At 34.6% G+C, this 14,007-nt stretch overlaps 1 protein-coding gene across 2 annotated transcripts in view; it reads left to right on the forward strand.

The window, feature by feature from the left end:
• The window catches only part of Gulp1 (GULP PTB domain containing engulfment adaptor 1), a 223,998-nt gene that overhangs the window by 189,379 nt on the left and 20,612 nt on the right, over positions 1-14,007 (forward strand). For both annotated transcript variants that reach the window (XM_021198764.2, XM_029539389.1), the window contains 3 exons: positions 5,573-5,710; positions 11,775-11,891; positions 12,558-12,650. In XM_021198764.2, coding sequence (XP_021054423.1) covers positions 5,573-5,710; positions 11,775-11,891; positions 12,558-12,650 — 348 coding nt within the window. The remainder of the gene's footprint in view (positions 1-5,572; positions 5,711-11,774; positions 11,892-12,557; positions 12,651-14,007) is intronic.

A 14,007-nucleotide genomic window follows, 5' to 3' on the forward strand; every position in this document is an offset into this window, starting at 1 on the left:
GACAGAAGTAGGGGTAGTACTTGGAATATTTACATTGCAATTACTTGACAAAATTGCAAAAATAAAGTCTAAGGCTCCACACTGCCTAAATTTATTTCTTAAAATTTATTTTATTTTATGTGAATGGGTGTTTGGCCTGCACATGTGTCTGTGGCACCACCTGCATATATGGTGCTGATAGAGGCCAGAAGAAGTCCTTGGATCCCAAAACTAGAGTTTCAGATGTTTGTGAGCTGCCATGCCATGGCTGAAAATCAGACTTGGGTCTTCAAGAAGGGCACTAAGTGACTTATGTACTTAACGATCCATCTCTCCAGCCCCATAATCCTAATCTTTGAATATATTTGTAAATACTTGAGGGATCTTAGCATGAATGAACATCTGGTTCCTCTTCCTCGATTCAATGTTATGGAACAATGATGTCCTTCTGAAATTCAGGGCATGACTTTAAGACTTTGTATTACACTTTGTAGTGTTTTCCTTTTTCACCCCCTCAACTGAACAACAAATAAAGACCTGAAGAGTTCAGTTATAGCTGTTGCAGTACAACTGCTGCCAAGGAGCTAAAATCAAAGAGGAGAAGTAATTGGAGAGAGGAAGCAGGATTCCAGGGCACCATGAAATATGTGTACTTTGCTTGTCTAGAAGGTAATGAAAGTGAGGCTCATTTCCTAAACAGGTGCCTTGGCAAAATCCATCAGGCAAATGACAGGCACAAAAAGGACAAGAAAGCAATAAGCTCAGAGCACCACTATAATATAAGTCTAACCAGTATCTTGCAATCTTCTTAGCTCCTATCAGTGAATTCTTAGGATGATCTAAATACGTCATTATTGTACACTTAAATATTTAGGAAATACAAATATGATTAAATAGTGTATGTACAGATAATTTCTTTAGTCTCCTCAGTTGAATAATGTTTTATCCTTAGAAATGTATAAAATATAGAAACCTAAGACACATTTTGTCAGCCACTACTAATGTGTGTGCTGGATCTGTCCATGTGTAAGACTGAGGAAGAGTGCACGTGAATCAGTGTCACCAGCAGTAGATAAGAAACTACTCATTGTACAGCAAAACTTTTTATTTCACCTGTTGTATGCTGCATGATTTCAATCTGCCTTTCACAGGAGAACACATCTATAAATGAATAATGTTGAAAAGTTGTCAAAAAGAATCTAACAAGTAGTTTAGCTATCATATCTTGTATTCCTCTTTCTTGTTCTTTAGCCACATGCTGAGCCCTCCCTTATTAAGGCAGTAAGCAGTGTCTGCCAGTTGGGCTGAGCTGATTCACTGGTTTTTGATTTTTCACCCAGGAATGCAGAGACATTTTTCATTTAACTTGTAAATATGAGAATAGAATTACAACAACAACAACAACAAAGTAAAAGGAAAGAGGGGAGAAAGGAAGCATAGTAATAGTCGATTATTGTCCAATAAAAAAATCAAAGTAGACTTTAAAATCAGCTTTATTATAGAACAAAATAGAGTAAAGGCAGGATGGACAAGAATCTGGGACATGTTTACCTGTTATTATTCTCGTTATTGGATCACCCTGTTTTCTGCCACTGAGGATGCCTTCCTTGCCAACCTGTCAGTCTGGCATTCTCTTTCCTAAGCTGTTACCATCAAAACTTGATGCTTTTCACAAGTAAACTCCATTAGTAAAGTGTCAGTACACTAGAGATTGATGGAACAAAACTGGTGAATTAACTTTTGATTCTTCTAGACAGCCTTGTTCAGATCATTGATATCAGTGTTCATCCTTGTCCCAGACAGACTTTTAGCTCATATGTTGAACAGCCTTTCTTACAAAGGACTTATTGTGTGCTCTCTTTAAAAGTAAATTTTATAAAGCTCCTGGGATAAAAGCATATTCATGCATACTCCTCTCCAATCTAAAAAAAAAAAACCTTGGGATTTTAAAGTCTCTGTTATCTTGTAATCTAATTTTATTGATTCTGACACCCGAACAACTAGCATTCACATCTGTGCTATGTATGAACATTTGAATCTTGGCTATATTACATACAGGAAGACTTGACTGTATGCACATATAGGAAAACTTGACTGTATGTACATATACGAAGATTTAAACATATGTACATAGAGGAGGACTTGAATGAGCGTACATGTAGAGAGTGTCATCTTTTTATTCCATTGAAAAAATAAAAGACATTCAAAGTAGGGCTTTCCAGGCTCTGTTAAATATCAGTATCCCTGGGACACTGTCACAAGGTTGATGTCTGGAGTCACGTTATGCCTTTGAGTCATGTGGTATGTGTGAGAGAGAGAAGAGAGAAGAGGTGAGAGGAGGGAGGAAATATCTACTATATTAAACTCTAACACATGGATTTAGAAACCACTACCCTAAGAGAGATAAATGAATCTGATAATAAAAATCACTTAATTTAGATTGGAACATATGTAAAGACGTCAAATAAACATGAGGCACTTACATTTATTTATAGAAAGTTATACATGTAAGAGTTAAGTTTGAAAATACATTGTTAATCTAAAATGGTATTTATTTATACAAAGTATGTTTCTATTTCCTTTGGGTGGGTAAAATTGAAATAAATGCAATCACTGTAAGAGTTAGCACCTATGTTTTTCTCATTGCTCTTGATTGTTCTGCAAATGGAGAGTGTGTGGTTCATAAACAGGTGGCACAGAGGGAAATATGTATTGATCTTTTTTTCAGCTGTAATCAAAGGTATGGGTTATTAAAATACATGTATTTCTTCACTGTATGTTGCTGTTGTTCTCTAATCTCTTTATAGCATCTCACAAAATTTGTCCTAATATCTATGAACTTTATCACAAGGTGGACTAACTCTATTAAAACAAAACAACAAAAAAAAGTAGCTTAACGTACAAAAGGCTCTGAGTTCAATGCCCAGTAACTAAAACAAAAGCAAAGTATAACAAACAAAAAAGAAGAGAAGGAAGTTATACTTCACAAGAGAAGGAAGTTATACTCCTTAGCCGCAGGATTGAGAGCTGCAGAAGAGAGTATAAGAGCCTGGGAAAAGCAGCCCCAGCATATATACACACACACACCCATTGCATCTGAGGTAGCAAAGTTGAAATATAGATTTAGTAAGTAATAATTCAGGAATATTGGAGGGGAGGCATTACCAACATGGAAGTTTGGGAGTGGCCCAGCCATTGAGCTGATTTAGGCATATTAAATATAAGACTGTGCATGTGCATGTGAATGTGCATGTATACATGTGTGTATGTGTGTATGTGTTTATGTTGGTGTGTGTGTTTGTGTGTCTTTCATTAAAGAATCCAGAGAATTTGGGCAGGCAGCTAGGAATTTATGCATTTGCCGATGGGGAGTTTGGAGCAGATTAACCATATGACTTTGCTAACAGCCTTAATTTATTTTTGTGTTGCTGTGGTAAAATGCTACAACAAAAGCAGTGTAAAGGAGAGCTTTGGCTCACAAATACAGTCCATAATAGAGGGGAAAGCAAGGCAGCAGGAAGGGTCTTGAAACGTATGGTGACATTATATCCTCAGGCAGAAGACAATGATGAAAGCATGTTAGTGTTCAAATTTCTACTCTACTTTATTCATTCTAGAATATCCTGCCCAAGGAATGCTCCTACCCACAACTACCATGAGTCTTCCCACATCAACTAATGTTATAGATATAATCCCTACTGGTACACACAGAGTCTGGTTTCCTAGGGTGATTCTGGGGTTATGTCAAGGTAACAATTACATGAAATATCACACCAACCCAAACAAATATTGGGATAATTCCAAACTGATGACAACCATTACCTTTCTGGTTAGAAACTCCAGCATGGCTTAGGGCTTATATTCGATTGACTATTTGTATTGAAACAAAAATGTGTTGATGTGAAAATTATCAGGAAATATAGAGGAAAGAATATGAGACATGCTTGGCCATTGTTTATCTAAACATTAATGGCAAGAAAGAGAAGATGCCCTCATCAGTAACCTATTGACAAAACCAAGAATATGAAAGTAGCAAGGAGAGAAAAGGTGAGGTAGTAGAATTTAAGATGGGCAATGGGTTAGATACAATTAAAATAGGTTGCATGAGTGTATGAAATATTACAGTGAAACCAACTATTCTTTACAATTAGCATTCACTAGTCTTAAAAGCCTATATAGTACTCTCTTTAGTACTATACTACTCATCTCTCCTCTAGAAGTATATAGATCATGAATGTCAAAACACATTAGTCCTACAGTATTGTTCTCATTTAAGAGTGAAGCTCATTAAATGTTATCTCAGGGGATAATGCATTGCTATAGAGGAGCTTAGCATTTATTACCTATGACATTTATGTTCTCATTTGCAGTCTGATGAACAACATAGAAATAAGACTGATCGATTAATTCAAAACATGCATGCATGTAGGTGAAAAGGATGAGACTCCATGGCATCATTGTTACTAAGTTTGATAATAGTCTTTTGAGTTTCTAATTCAAGTGCATTAAGTACAAGAAAAGGTTTATAGCTGATACACTGGTGTTTAACATTGGAAAGAAATTCGCCTGTCAGCCTTGGATGAAACTATAATTACTTCCATCTATAATCTTTTATAATACCCACTAAATATTGTGGATGACTAGAGTTTCTGACTGATATTCTGTATTATAATGCACCTTAAAACAAATGATGTAAATTGCTAGAATAGAAAACAGAATGATTATTTATTATATTTTTCATCAATTCATAATTAAGTAAAACAAGAATTTTTCAGCTGCAATGTGTTTCAAAAACTATGTCAATAAGTAGACAATAGTGATGATGATGCTAAGTTTCATAGCTCAGTACTGTATGGGTTTATGCACGGATATACACGTGTGTGTGTGTGTGTGTGTGTGTGTGTGTGTGCATGCACTATTTGCACACACACTGAAAGTGTGTCCAGTTATTTATTTTTATACCTATTAGAAGCCCTCATTCAATCATCTCCAGGCAGTTGTGTTATCAACCCTATGCTACTGAAGTTGCAAGGATTAGATTCCTAAATAGAAAGGGCTTGGGGTGAATGAAACAAAAAGACCTGATAGTAAATGGAAAAAACATGTCTGGTTGTTACTGGGGGTTGGGGAACTTGTGCATAGGTGGTTCTGTTCTAGACTACAATGCATGTTATTGCCAGAATCATAAAATGCAAAGAATTTGACAGAATTTGGTCTTTTTCTATCAATTTTGAAACAACTTTTAATCTTTTGCAGCTCAATATTCCCTTAGGTAAATGGTTAATTTTTAAAGAATATGTTTTTGTTTGTTTGTTTGGTTGGTTGGTTGTTTTAGGATTCTTTGTAGCTCAGCAACACAGTGAAGTTGTGATCCTTTTGCATCCACATGTGCTGGTGTGTGCGCTATTGCAGTGATTTAGGAGTTCCACATCCTTTTTGTATTTGTTTAAATTTGGGGCATGTGCAATGATAAGATCGAGGTTTGACAAATGTATACTGCACTTTCAGAACTGTAAGATATATTATTAACACAGTTGACATTTTAGAATGTGAAAGAAAATACCATAAACAATATTTTCATTCATGTTCATAGGAGGTTCAACACAACTGCCAGCTTCACAGAATATCATTTTGCGCAGATGATAAAACTGACAAGAGGATATTCACTTTCATATGCAAAGATTCTGAGTCAAATAAACATTTGTGTTTTGTATTTGACAGCGAAAAGTGTGTAAGTATGCCAGATGTTTTAGGGAGGTTTGTTCTCTTTTACTAGCCATGAATTGTACTGTTTCCCGCACTAACGAAGTATTTGGAAATGAATAAGGTCTGCAAACATTTAACTGCACTAATAGATTCATCCTGTCATGAGAACAGGCTTCAGGATCCATCCAAACTAAATCTTCTGTTCATTAGCAAATACTTACATGCAAATTTCTTTTATTAGAGCATCATGGCTACTTTTATTTGTTTGCATTAATCTCAAAACCATTCACTTTATTTTAAATTTTAATCTAAAAGTTGTTGAGTAACATCTGCATGATACAAAGAGGAACAGTGAGCAAAATGAGTTTTTTGAGTTTTTTTTGTTTTGTTTTTTTTTGTTTTTGTTTTGTTTTTGATTTTTTGGAATACGATGAATTCAGTGAACACAAGTATTTTAATCTAAGGAATAAATTCTATTTAGTTTTTAAAAATTTTCCCAATTCCTTGAAAATTGGTGTTTGAAGCTTGTTATTCAGAACATTTCATATAACATAAATAGTGGTGTCCCCTTCCGAGTGTGTGTACATGTGTGCGTGTGTGTGTGCTGTGAGTGAAAATTTGAAGTTCTTAGCAAGTACGGACATTAGGAAATTCTGAGTCATGTCTCAATTTCTTAATCATCCAACATCTTAAGGAAAACAGTGTGTCTTGCTTACAAGTATAAGCTAACTTTATTCACAACCAAGTCTGAGTTCAGTTATAAAACCTAAGATAGAGCACATATTGTAGCCATTAATGGTGTCAGTAGAAAAACATCCAACCTCAGCAACACTGTTGGATTAAAATGAAAATAGAACTCAACTCATTTAGATTCTATTTTTTTCCTTGGTCTCAAAAATAGAAAATTACTAGGATCTTGATTAAGTACTTTATTTCTGTCTTTACCACATGGTCTTTTTGAGAATAAATACTTCTTTATTTCATATCTATTTCTTCCATCAGGTAGATAACAGATGCCCAGTAATTTTATTTTCTGATACAAAATACAATGTTCAAATTTACCCAAAGTAGCTATTTTTTTATATCATTTAAATTTTAAAGTTTTTAAAAGCAAGTTCCCATGGTGACCATGAAGCCATGATCATAAGATCATAAAATCAATAGATCATAACATCATTATATCATCAGTTCTATTCATAATTTTGTAAAGAATACAGAACATCTCATCTGGAAAAATTTGCTTATCAGTGCAAGTCAGAATTCTTTAGACAAGAAGGAACTTCATGTGGTAATCACATTAGTTTTAAATTTTATCCCATTGCACAAATGCACCATTGTTACATTTTCCTATGCTTTCACAACTTGTTATTTGCAAATAATTTTGCTTGTTTGATCGAGAATATTAAAACTGATATTCTTAAAATGTTTTTTTTATTTTAAGATTCAACATTCTTTTACAGTATGTATCAAAGTAGTTAACTTAATGTTATTTCATTCATTGCCTTGAACATGGAAATCAACTTAGTTGGAATTCTCTGAAGTATTTCATAATTAAAATTTATAATAAATACTAGTCAAGTATGCCAAAACAATTCAAGAGAATATCATTTGCTTTTAAAAATGACATTAGCATACAAAAATGCGTTAAAGGAAAGAAAAGCACAGCATCAAATTGGTATATTTCATGCAACTCTATAAAGAACCTATTTTTAATGTATTATATCATTAAAGAATTAGTTATGAACTACCTTTTATGATTTAAAAAAAGGAAACCTATACCTCCTACCTTCCATTTTAGGTGGGTTTTTGTTTTGCATTCATCTTTGTAACATTCTATTCCATTGTAAACTACCTAAAAATATATTTCTACTGAAATCACATAATCTTTGTACAATAGCAACCCAGCCTTTTCTACTGTTTTAAAGACTGTTTATATAAATGTTTAAGAATTTTTAAAGACAATTTAGTATTTAATAATGAATTATCCTCCCCCAAAAACTTGCTTATATTTAGCCCTGTAAATTAATTTCCACAATAAATAAATAAATAAATAAATAAATAAATAAATAACAAACAACGAGGCAATAAATATATGCAGATAGTTTCGATCAAAATCATAGAGTTACAAATTCCGCTTTTTATTTCTTTGGGAGTAATTTTAGTGTGTACAGTGCTCTGCTACATATTAGAGTTGCTGCAGATAGCAAATATGACTTCGCTTTAAAAGTCTCAAATATAATGGATATTTAAGTTGCTTAAATAAAGTCAGTCCTTACTGTATAACTGAAAGATGCCTGGAAGAAAAGAGCCGCCATAGCAGTGCACTGAGAGCAGCTGATGAATGCTGGCTCATTTATTCTTTCTGTGACAATTGCTATAGTGAAGTATACCTCTAAAGGAAATGACAAAACAAGCTAAGCCTGGGATAAGATGTTTGAAAACCTCACAGGAAACAGAGGGCTATGCAGTGTAACCCTACCTCTAAACAATAAAACAAAACTCCATCATTTCAGTTTCTTTCTAGTTTAGATAGAGGCTTTATCTACTATATTATAGATTATAGATTTCTTTACTGGTTAAAGTCTACTACGTTAATAAAATTTTAGACTTATGCAAGTTCCACTAATTCTCTATAAAAAAAGGATTTATTGTTAAAACACACATGTATCATTAGTTCTAGGAAATCTGTTCAACCTAATACATTTATGTTTATAGTAGAAATATTTATAATAAAATCTTATATTTCATTTTAATTTTTTGAAACACCATTTTTAAATTAGGTATTCTTTTGTTTTTGGTATACCATTATGTTACATTAGGTGAAAAATAAATTTTTCTAGTTCAATAATCCAATCTAACATGGTTTTCTAATAATCAAATCTGAAAGCTGAGTTATTTTCCTTCATTTTTTTGAAAATATCATAAATTGTGGATCAGATTCTTGAGCTACTAAACACCATTGAATTACCTTATTCTGACAAAGACCATCTGTAAGCCATAAAAATCACTTTAACTAATAGTATTATTGGAGTACGTTTACAATAAGACTGACATTTACTATTCTGATTCAAGTATATAGAAGTTGCTCAATGACTAGAAATATTTAGGACTATTGATATTTTCCTAATGCTGACTGGATAGGAAAATAAAATCCAGTCTTGTTCTACTTTTTGAAATAACTTAAAAGGACAAGTAGTGTAGTCAGGTAAGTAGCATGCTTGGTGTGAGGCTCTGCTTTCATTTGCCAGTACTCCCTAGAGCTGATAAAGTGGCCAATGTCTTTAATATCTAAAGACGAGGCGCGGTGAAAATTCCAGAGCCTTGCTAAAAATAAAGCTTAAAATAACATTGACCTGAATGACCATGTCCAATTTAGTGTGAATCCCTATGAATGGGATGAATCATTGATTTAAAACTTATCTAGAAAAGAAAAATTAATAGTAGAGGAAGAAAATTGAGGCCCATCATTTAAAAAATGGACTTCATTATGATAAATTCCCAGAGGAAAATCTAATAATATTATTTCCTCATGCTTTCTCCTCTCCACCCCCATAATGAAGTGTTGGAAACTCCATAGTTCTTTCTGTATTTGTTCCATGGTTTCCACTATCTAATGAGATCCTCAGAAAAACATATAATTTTACAAAATTGCTTCTTAATTACATGTATCTTAATTAATAGGAATGTTAATCATCTTGTCCTCAGAGTCATTATGGAGACTAATTTCATACTCTGCATAGACGTTTTATTATAGCTGCATGTTCAAAAGAAATTAGGGGCTCTGCATGCCTTTAATCCCAGCACTTGGGAGGCAGAGGCAGGCGAATTTCTGAGCTTGAGGCCAGCTTGGTCTACAGAGTGAGTTCCAGGACAGCCAGGGCTACACAGAGAAACTCTGTCTCAAAAAAAAAAAAAAAAAATAGTATGATCTTCAAAAAAATGTTATGGATAGTTCACCTGAAGTTGAATGTTATTGATGGTGAGTCAATAATGTTGCCATTTGAATTATCCTTTCTTTATACTTCACATATTAAAAATTTGCAAAAAGCATGTGATCTTATTAAAATAGAAATAGAGAACTTCCATAATTTAAAAGGTAGGAAACTAGCACTGGAGAGAAGACTAGCTGCTCTTCCAAAAGTCCAGGGTTCAATTCCAAGCACGCACATGATAGCTCACACTATCTCTAACTCCAGTTCCAGGTAACTTTGCTGGCCATTGGGGATATTAGCATGCATGTAATATCCGGATATACCAGAAGATAAAACATCAATATGCATGAAACATATTTTAATTAATAATAAAATGTACAAAGTTAATCATCATCAAAATAGCTATCATCCCTGGGTGTGTGGTAGGGAGGTGGGTAGAATGTCCATCCCCTGGAGGAGGTTGAAAACATGATCAAAATCTAGTATACAAAATAAAAAATAGAGCAGGTCCTACCTATCTTTTGTTATATAAAAAATTACAAGCATAATACTCTCTTTTTGAAATTAAAAACAAAAGATTCATGAAGAATCCAACCTATCATAACTACTGTTATAACATTTTAATTTATACTCATTTCCAGAGTCTAATACCACAGGATTTCAGTACATATATTTTTAATTTAATTGTTCTCTCTCTCTCTCTCTCTCTCTCTCTCTCTCTCTCTCTCTCTCTCTCTGTGTGTGTGTGTGTATGTGTGGATGGGTGTGTGTGTATGTTTGCTATGTCTGAGTGTAGGAATGCATTTTTAATGCCACAAATGCGGAGGTCAATGAACAACCTGAAGGAGTTGCCTCTCTCTTTCCATTATGTGACTTTCCTGGATGAATTAAGGTTGTCAGGATTGACAGAAAGTGCCATCACCATTTTGTTGAACTTATAGGTTTTGTTTTGTTTTGTTTTGTTTTGCTCTGTTTTTACATAGATTTTTAATTTGACTCTTTGGGTAAATGTTACTTTTACTTATTTAGCACTTTTACTATAGCTTATTGTGATTTATTTTTCATAGCTCTCTTTCCTTTGATAAAATAGAGATAACCATGATTTATGCATACATGTCACATTTTTATTTTGTATAGCAAAAGTCCTCCTTTAATTCTTAGTTTTAGATAGTTCACGATAGATAAAAGTATCACAATTTCAGTTTGTTAAAGGGGAATGTTTTTAATATTTAATATTAGCACTATTCTCCTGTCATTAAAAACAAGAATTTATCTTATTAAATATAGCATTTGTCAGTGCATTGCATCAGTTAGTGCCTTATTAAGACTCTTTGGGTTAATTAAGTAAATCACTTTTTCATGAATGCCTTATGAAAATTTCATGAAATTGTAGAGATTTGGATGAAGGAGGAATGAACTTTAGATGTCTACAGCAGTTTTTTTCTTGATAGAATGTATACAAGGTTCAATTGAGACGATGACTCTACTTTGTTCCATAATCATTATCATACAAATATATGAACTGTTTACCATCACCAAAAATTAGGAGCTCTCATAATATTTTACATTTTGATCATCTCATCTGTTTAAGATCTGAGCCTTGTTTGAAACTTTTTACTTCTATTAGAATTGTGAACTAAGTGGATCTACCTGCTCCATTGAAAAGGGCGGGCTTCCCTGGAGATTTCCGTGGACTCCACCCAGGAGGCTTTAATCATGTTACCTACCCAAAGTATAAAACCCTTCTCACTAGGAAAAGGAAACAATAGCCAAACAAGAGAATTCCCAGAATCTAGTTAAATTTTTTTATATTTAATTGGTAGTAAGTATTTAAGGAAGGGAGAGAAACAAAAGAAAGCTCTTCAGTTTAAGCAGAGCAGGCTGCATAGGGAACTTGCACAACTTTCTCACTTTAACTGTACACTGGTGGCCTCCTTTTACGCTTGATTTCATTCTTGAGGATGAAGGGGTCATTATTCTTGGGCCACTACATAATAGTTTGCTTGCCTGTTAAGTATCTAGACCTGATCATTATTATCCTTTCGGAGAACTTCCTACTAATGTCTCCCACTATTTTTCTTTGGGGAGTGGTATTAAATCACAGTTTGATGTCTTATTGTTAACATGAATATCTTCATTGTGTGATTTTTTACAAAGGCTGAAGAAATTACATTAACAATTGGCCAAGCTTTTGACTTGGCATACAGGAAATTTCTAGAATCTGGAGGAAAAGATGTAGAGACCAGAAAACAGATTGCTGGAATGCAGAAGAGAGTGAGTAAGCTAAGCTCCTTGTTTCACCTTTGTCCTATGCTCCTTCTGGGAAGTTTGCATGTCATCAAACAAACTGAGAAGGCCTGCCATTGATTGTCCCTCACAAAATGGGAGCTGCTTTCACCATATTCCTTTAATTCTTCCTCCTGGGTCCTGTGCACAGCCTTTAACTGTTTTATATTGAATTCCCACAAGAACTTAGTGTTCTCATGTGACTTTGCTTCACTTCCTAATGCTTCTCATGGGGATCAGAGCAGCAGAGGCAGCAGATGCTGGGTAAGTGGTTTCCCATGCAGACCAGATTCCTTTCGAACTCAATTATGCCCTTTCTCCACCCTTCAGAGTCTTGGTGAGCAACTTTGTCTTGTGGTTGTACTCCAAGATTATGGGTATAAATTGCACAGCTCAACAAGTAAATACAGCAATGAACAATAGGAACATAAAATTCACACACACACGAATCTTCTTTAATTTATTGTCTTTCCAATGACCTAGGATCTTCTGATATTTCCCTAGGTTTTTCAAATCATTTTCTTCCTTGTGTACAAGATAATATTTGAATTTCAATAGAAAAAGTACTATTTGCTAATTTGGCTGAGATAACTGCCAATATTTTCCAAGAAAAAAAAAATCCTTAAAGTTATTCAATAATCTTTTGATTTTTAGATCCAAGACTTAGAAACAGAAAACATGGAACTTAAAAATAAAGTACAAGATTTAGAAAGCCGGTTGAGAACAACTCAAGTGTCCACGTCTCCAGTAAGTACATTGAGTAAGTGTATGATATTATGATGTCGACACCTACTGGTCATGAATACTGCTCTAATTCAAACCTTAGTTTTTGGTCAACACCAAAACTAAATGTTGGTAGAGATGAAGATTAGTCAGCATGAAGATTTTTCATATTTAAATTCCATAGGTAGTTCAAAACACAGTTGTTTTCATGGTATACATTTTTGCTACCTCATGTTTCATAAAACAATTTAAATCTCACTGTGATCATAACTTTAACATAGGCTTTGCCATTTGTGACAAACCCTGTCTTTCTTTCATGCTGGTTACTGTTCCCTGGGGTTAGACACAATAGCCATGCAACCTGGCCCTACAGTGCTGAACTTCACCTTAGGAAATAGACCAAGAACCAGACCGTGTACTGGACGACACTTGCTTCAGACACTGAAATGAAGCAAGTGCTGTTCAGACATTATGCAAGCATTTGTCATGAAATTATTTGTGTCTGACCTGTTACATTTTGAAATCCTTTCCTCAGTTCCTGGGATGATATCATTATTAAGTGAGTTTGGCAAAAGGTATTATTTTTCAGAGAGGTACACTTTATTTTTTTATTTTTTTAATTTTTTTATTGGTTATTTTGTTTATTTACATTTCAAAAGGTATCCCTCTTTCCAGTCCCCACCCCACCACCCTAACATTCCCCTACGCTGGGGCATCAAGCCTTCACAAGACCAAGGCCTCACCTTCCTTTGATCTATCCTCTGCTACATATGCAGCTGGAGCCATGGGTCCCTTCATGTGTGTTATCTGGTTGGTGGTTTAGTTCCTAGGCACTCTTGGGGGTCTGGTTGGTTGATATTGTTCTTCCTATGGGGTTGCAAACCTCTTCAGCTCCTCAGCCTTTCTCCTAACTCCTTCACTGGGGTCCCCCTGCTCAGTCTAATGGTTGGCTGTAAGGATCTGCATCTGTATCAGTAAGGTTCTGGCCTAGATGAGACTCTTGGGGGACATCCATATTAGGCTACTCTCAGCAAGCACTTCTTGGCATCAGCAATAGTGTCTGGATTTGGTGTCTGTATATAGTATGGATCTTCAGGTGGGGCAATCTCTGGAGAGCCTTTCCTTCAGTCTCTACTTCACTCTTTGCCCCTGTATTTCCTTTAGGCAGAACAATTCTGGGTTAAAATTTTGGACATGGGTGGGTAGCCCCATCTCTCAACTGAACTGGGGGTGGAGGGCATGCCTAACCTCTATATATGGTCTCTATTGGAAATAGTACTACCTGAGGACCTAGCTATACCACTCCTGGGCATATACCCAAATGATGCTCCAACATATAAGAAGGACACGTGCTCCACTATGTTCATAGCAGCCTTATTTA

This window comes from Mus pahari, chromosome 5 (genome assembly GCF_900095145.1).
Source record: "Mus pahari chromosome 5, PAHARI_EIJ_v1.1, whole genome shotgun sequence".
Taxonomy (NCBI): Eukaryota; Metazoa; Chordata; class Mammalia; order Rodentia; family Muridae; genus Mus; species Mus pahari.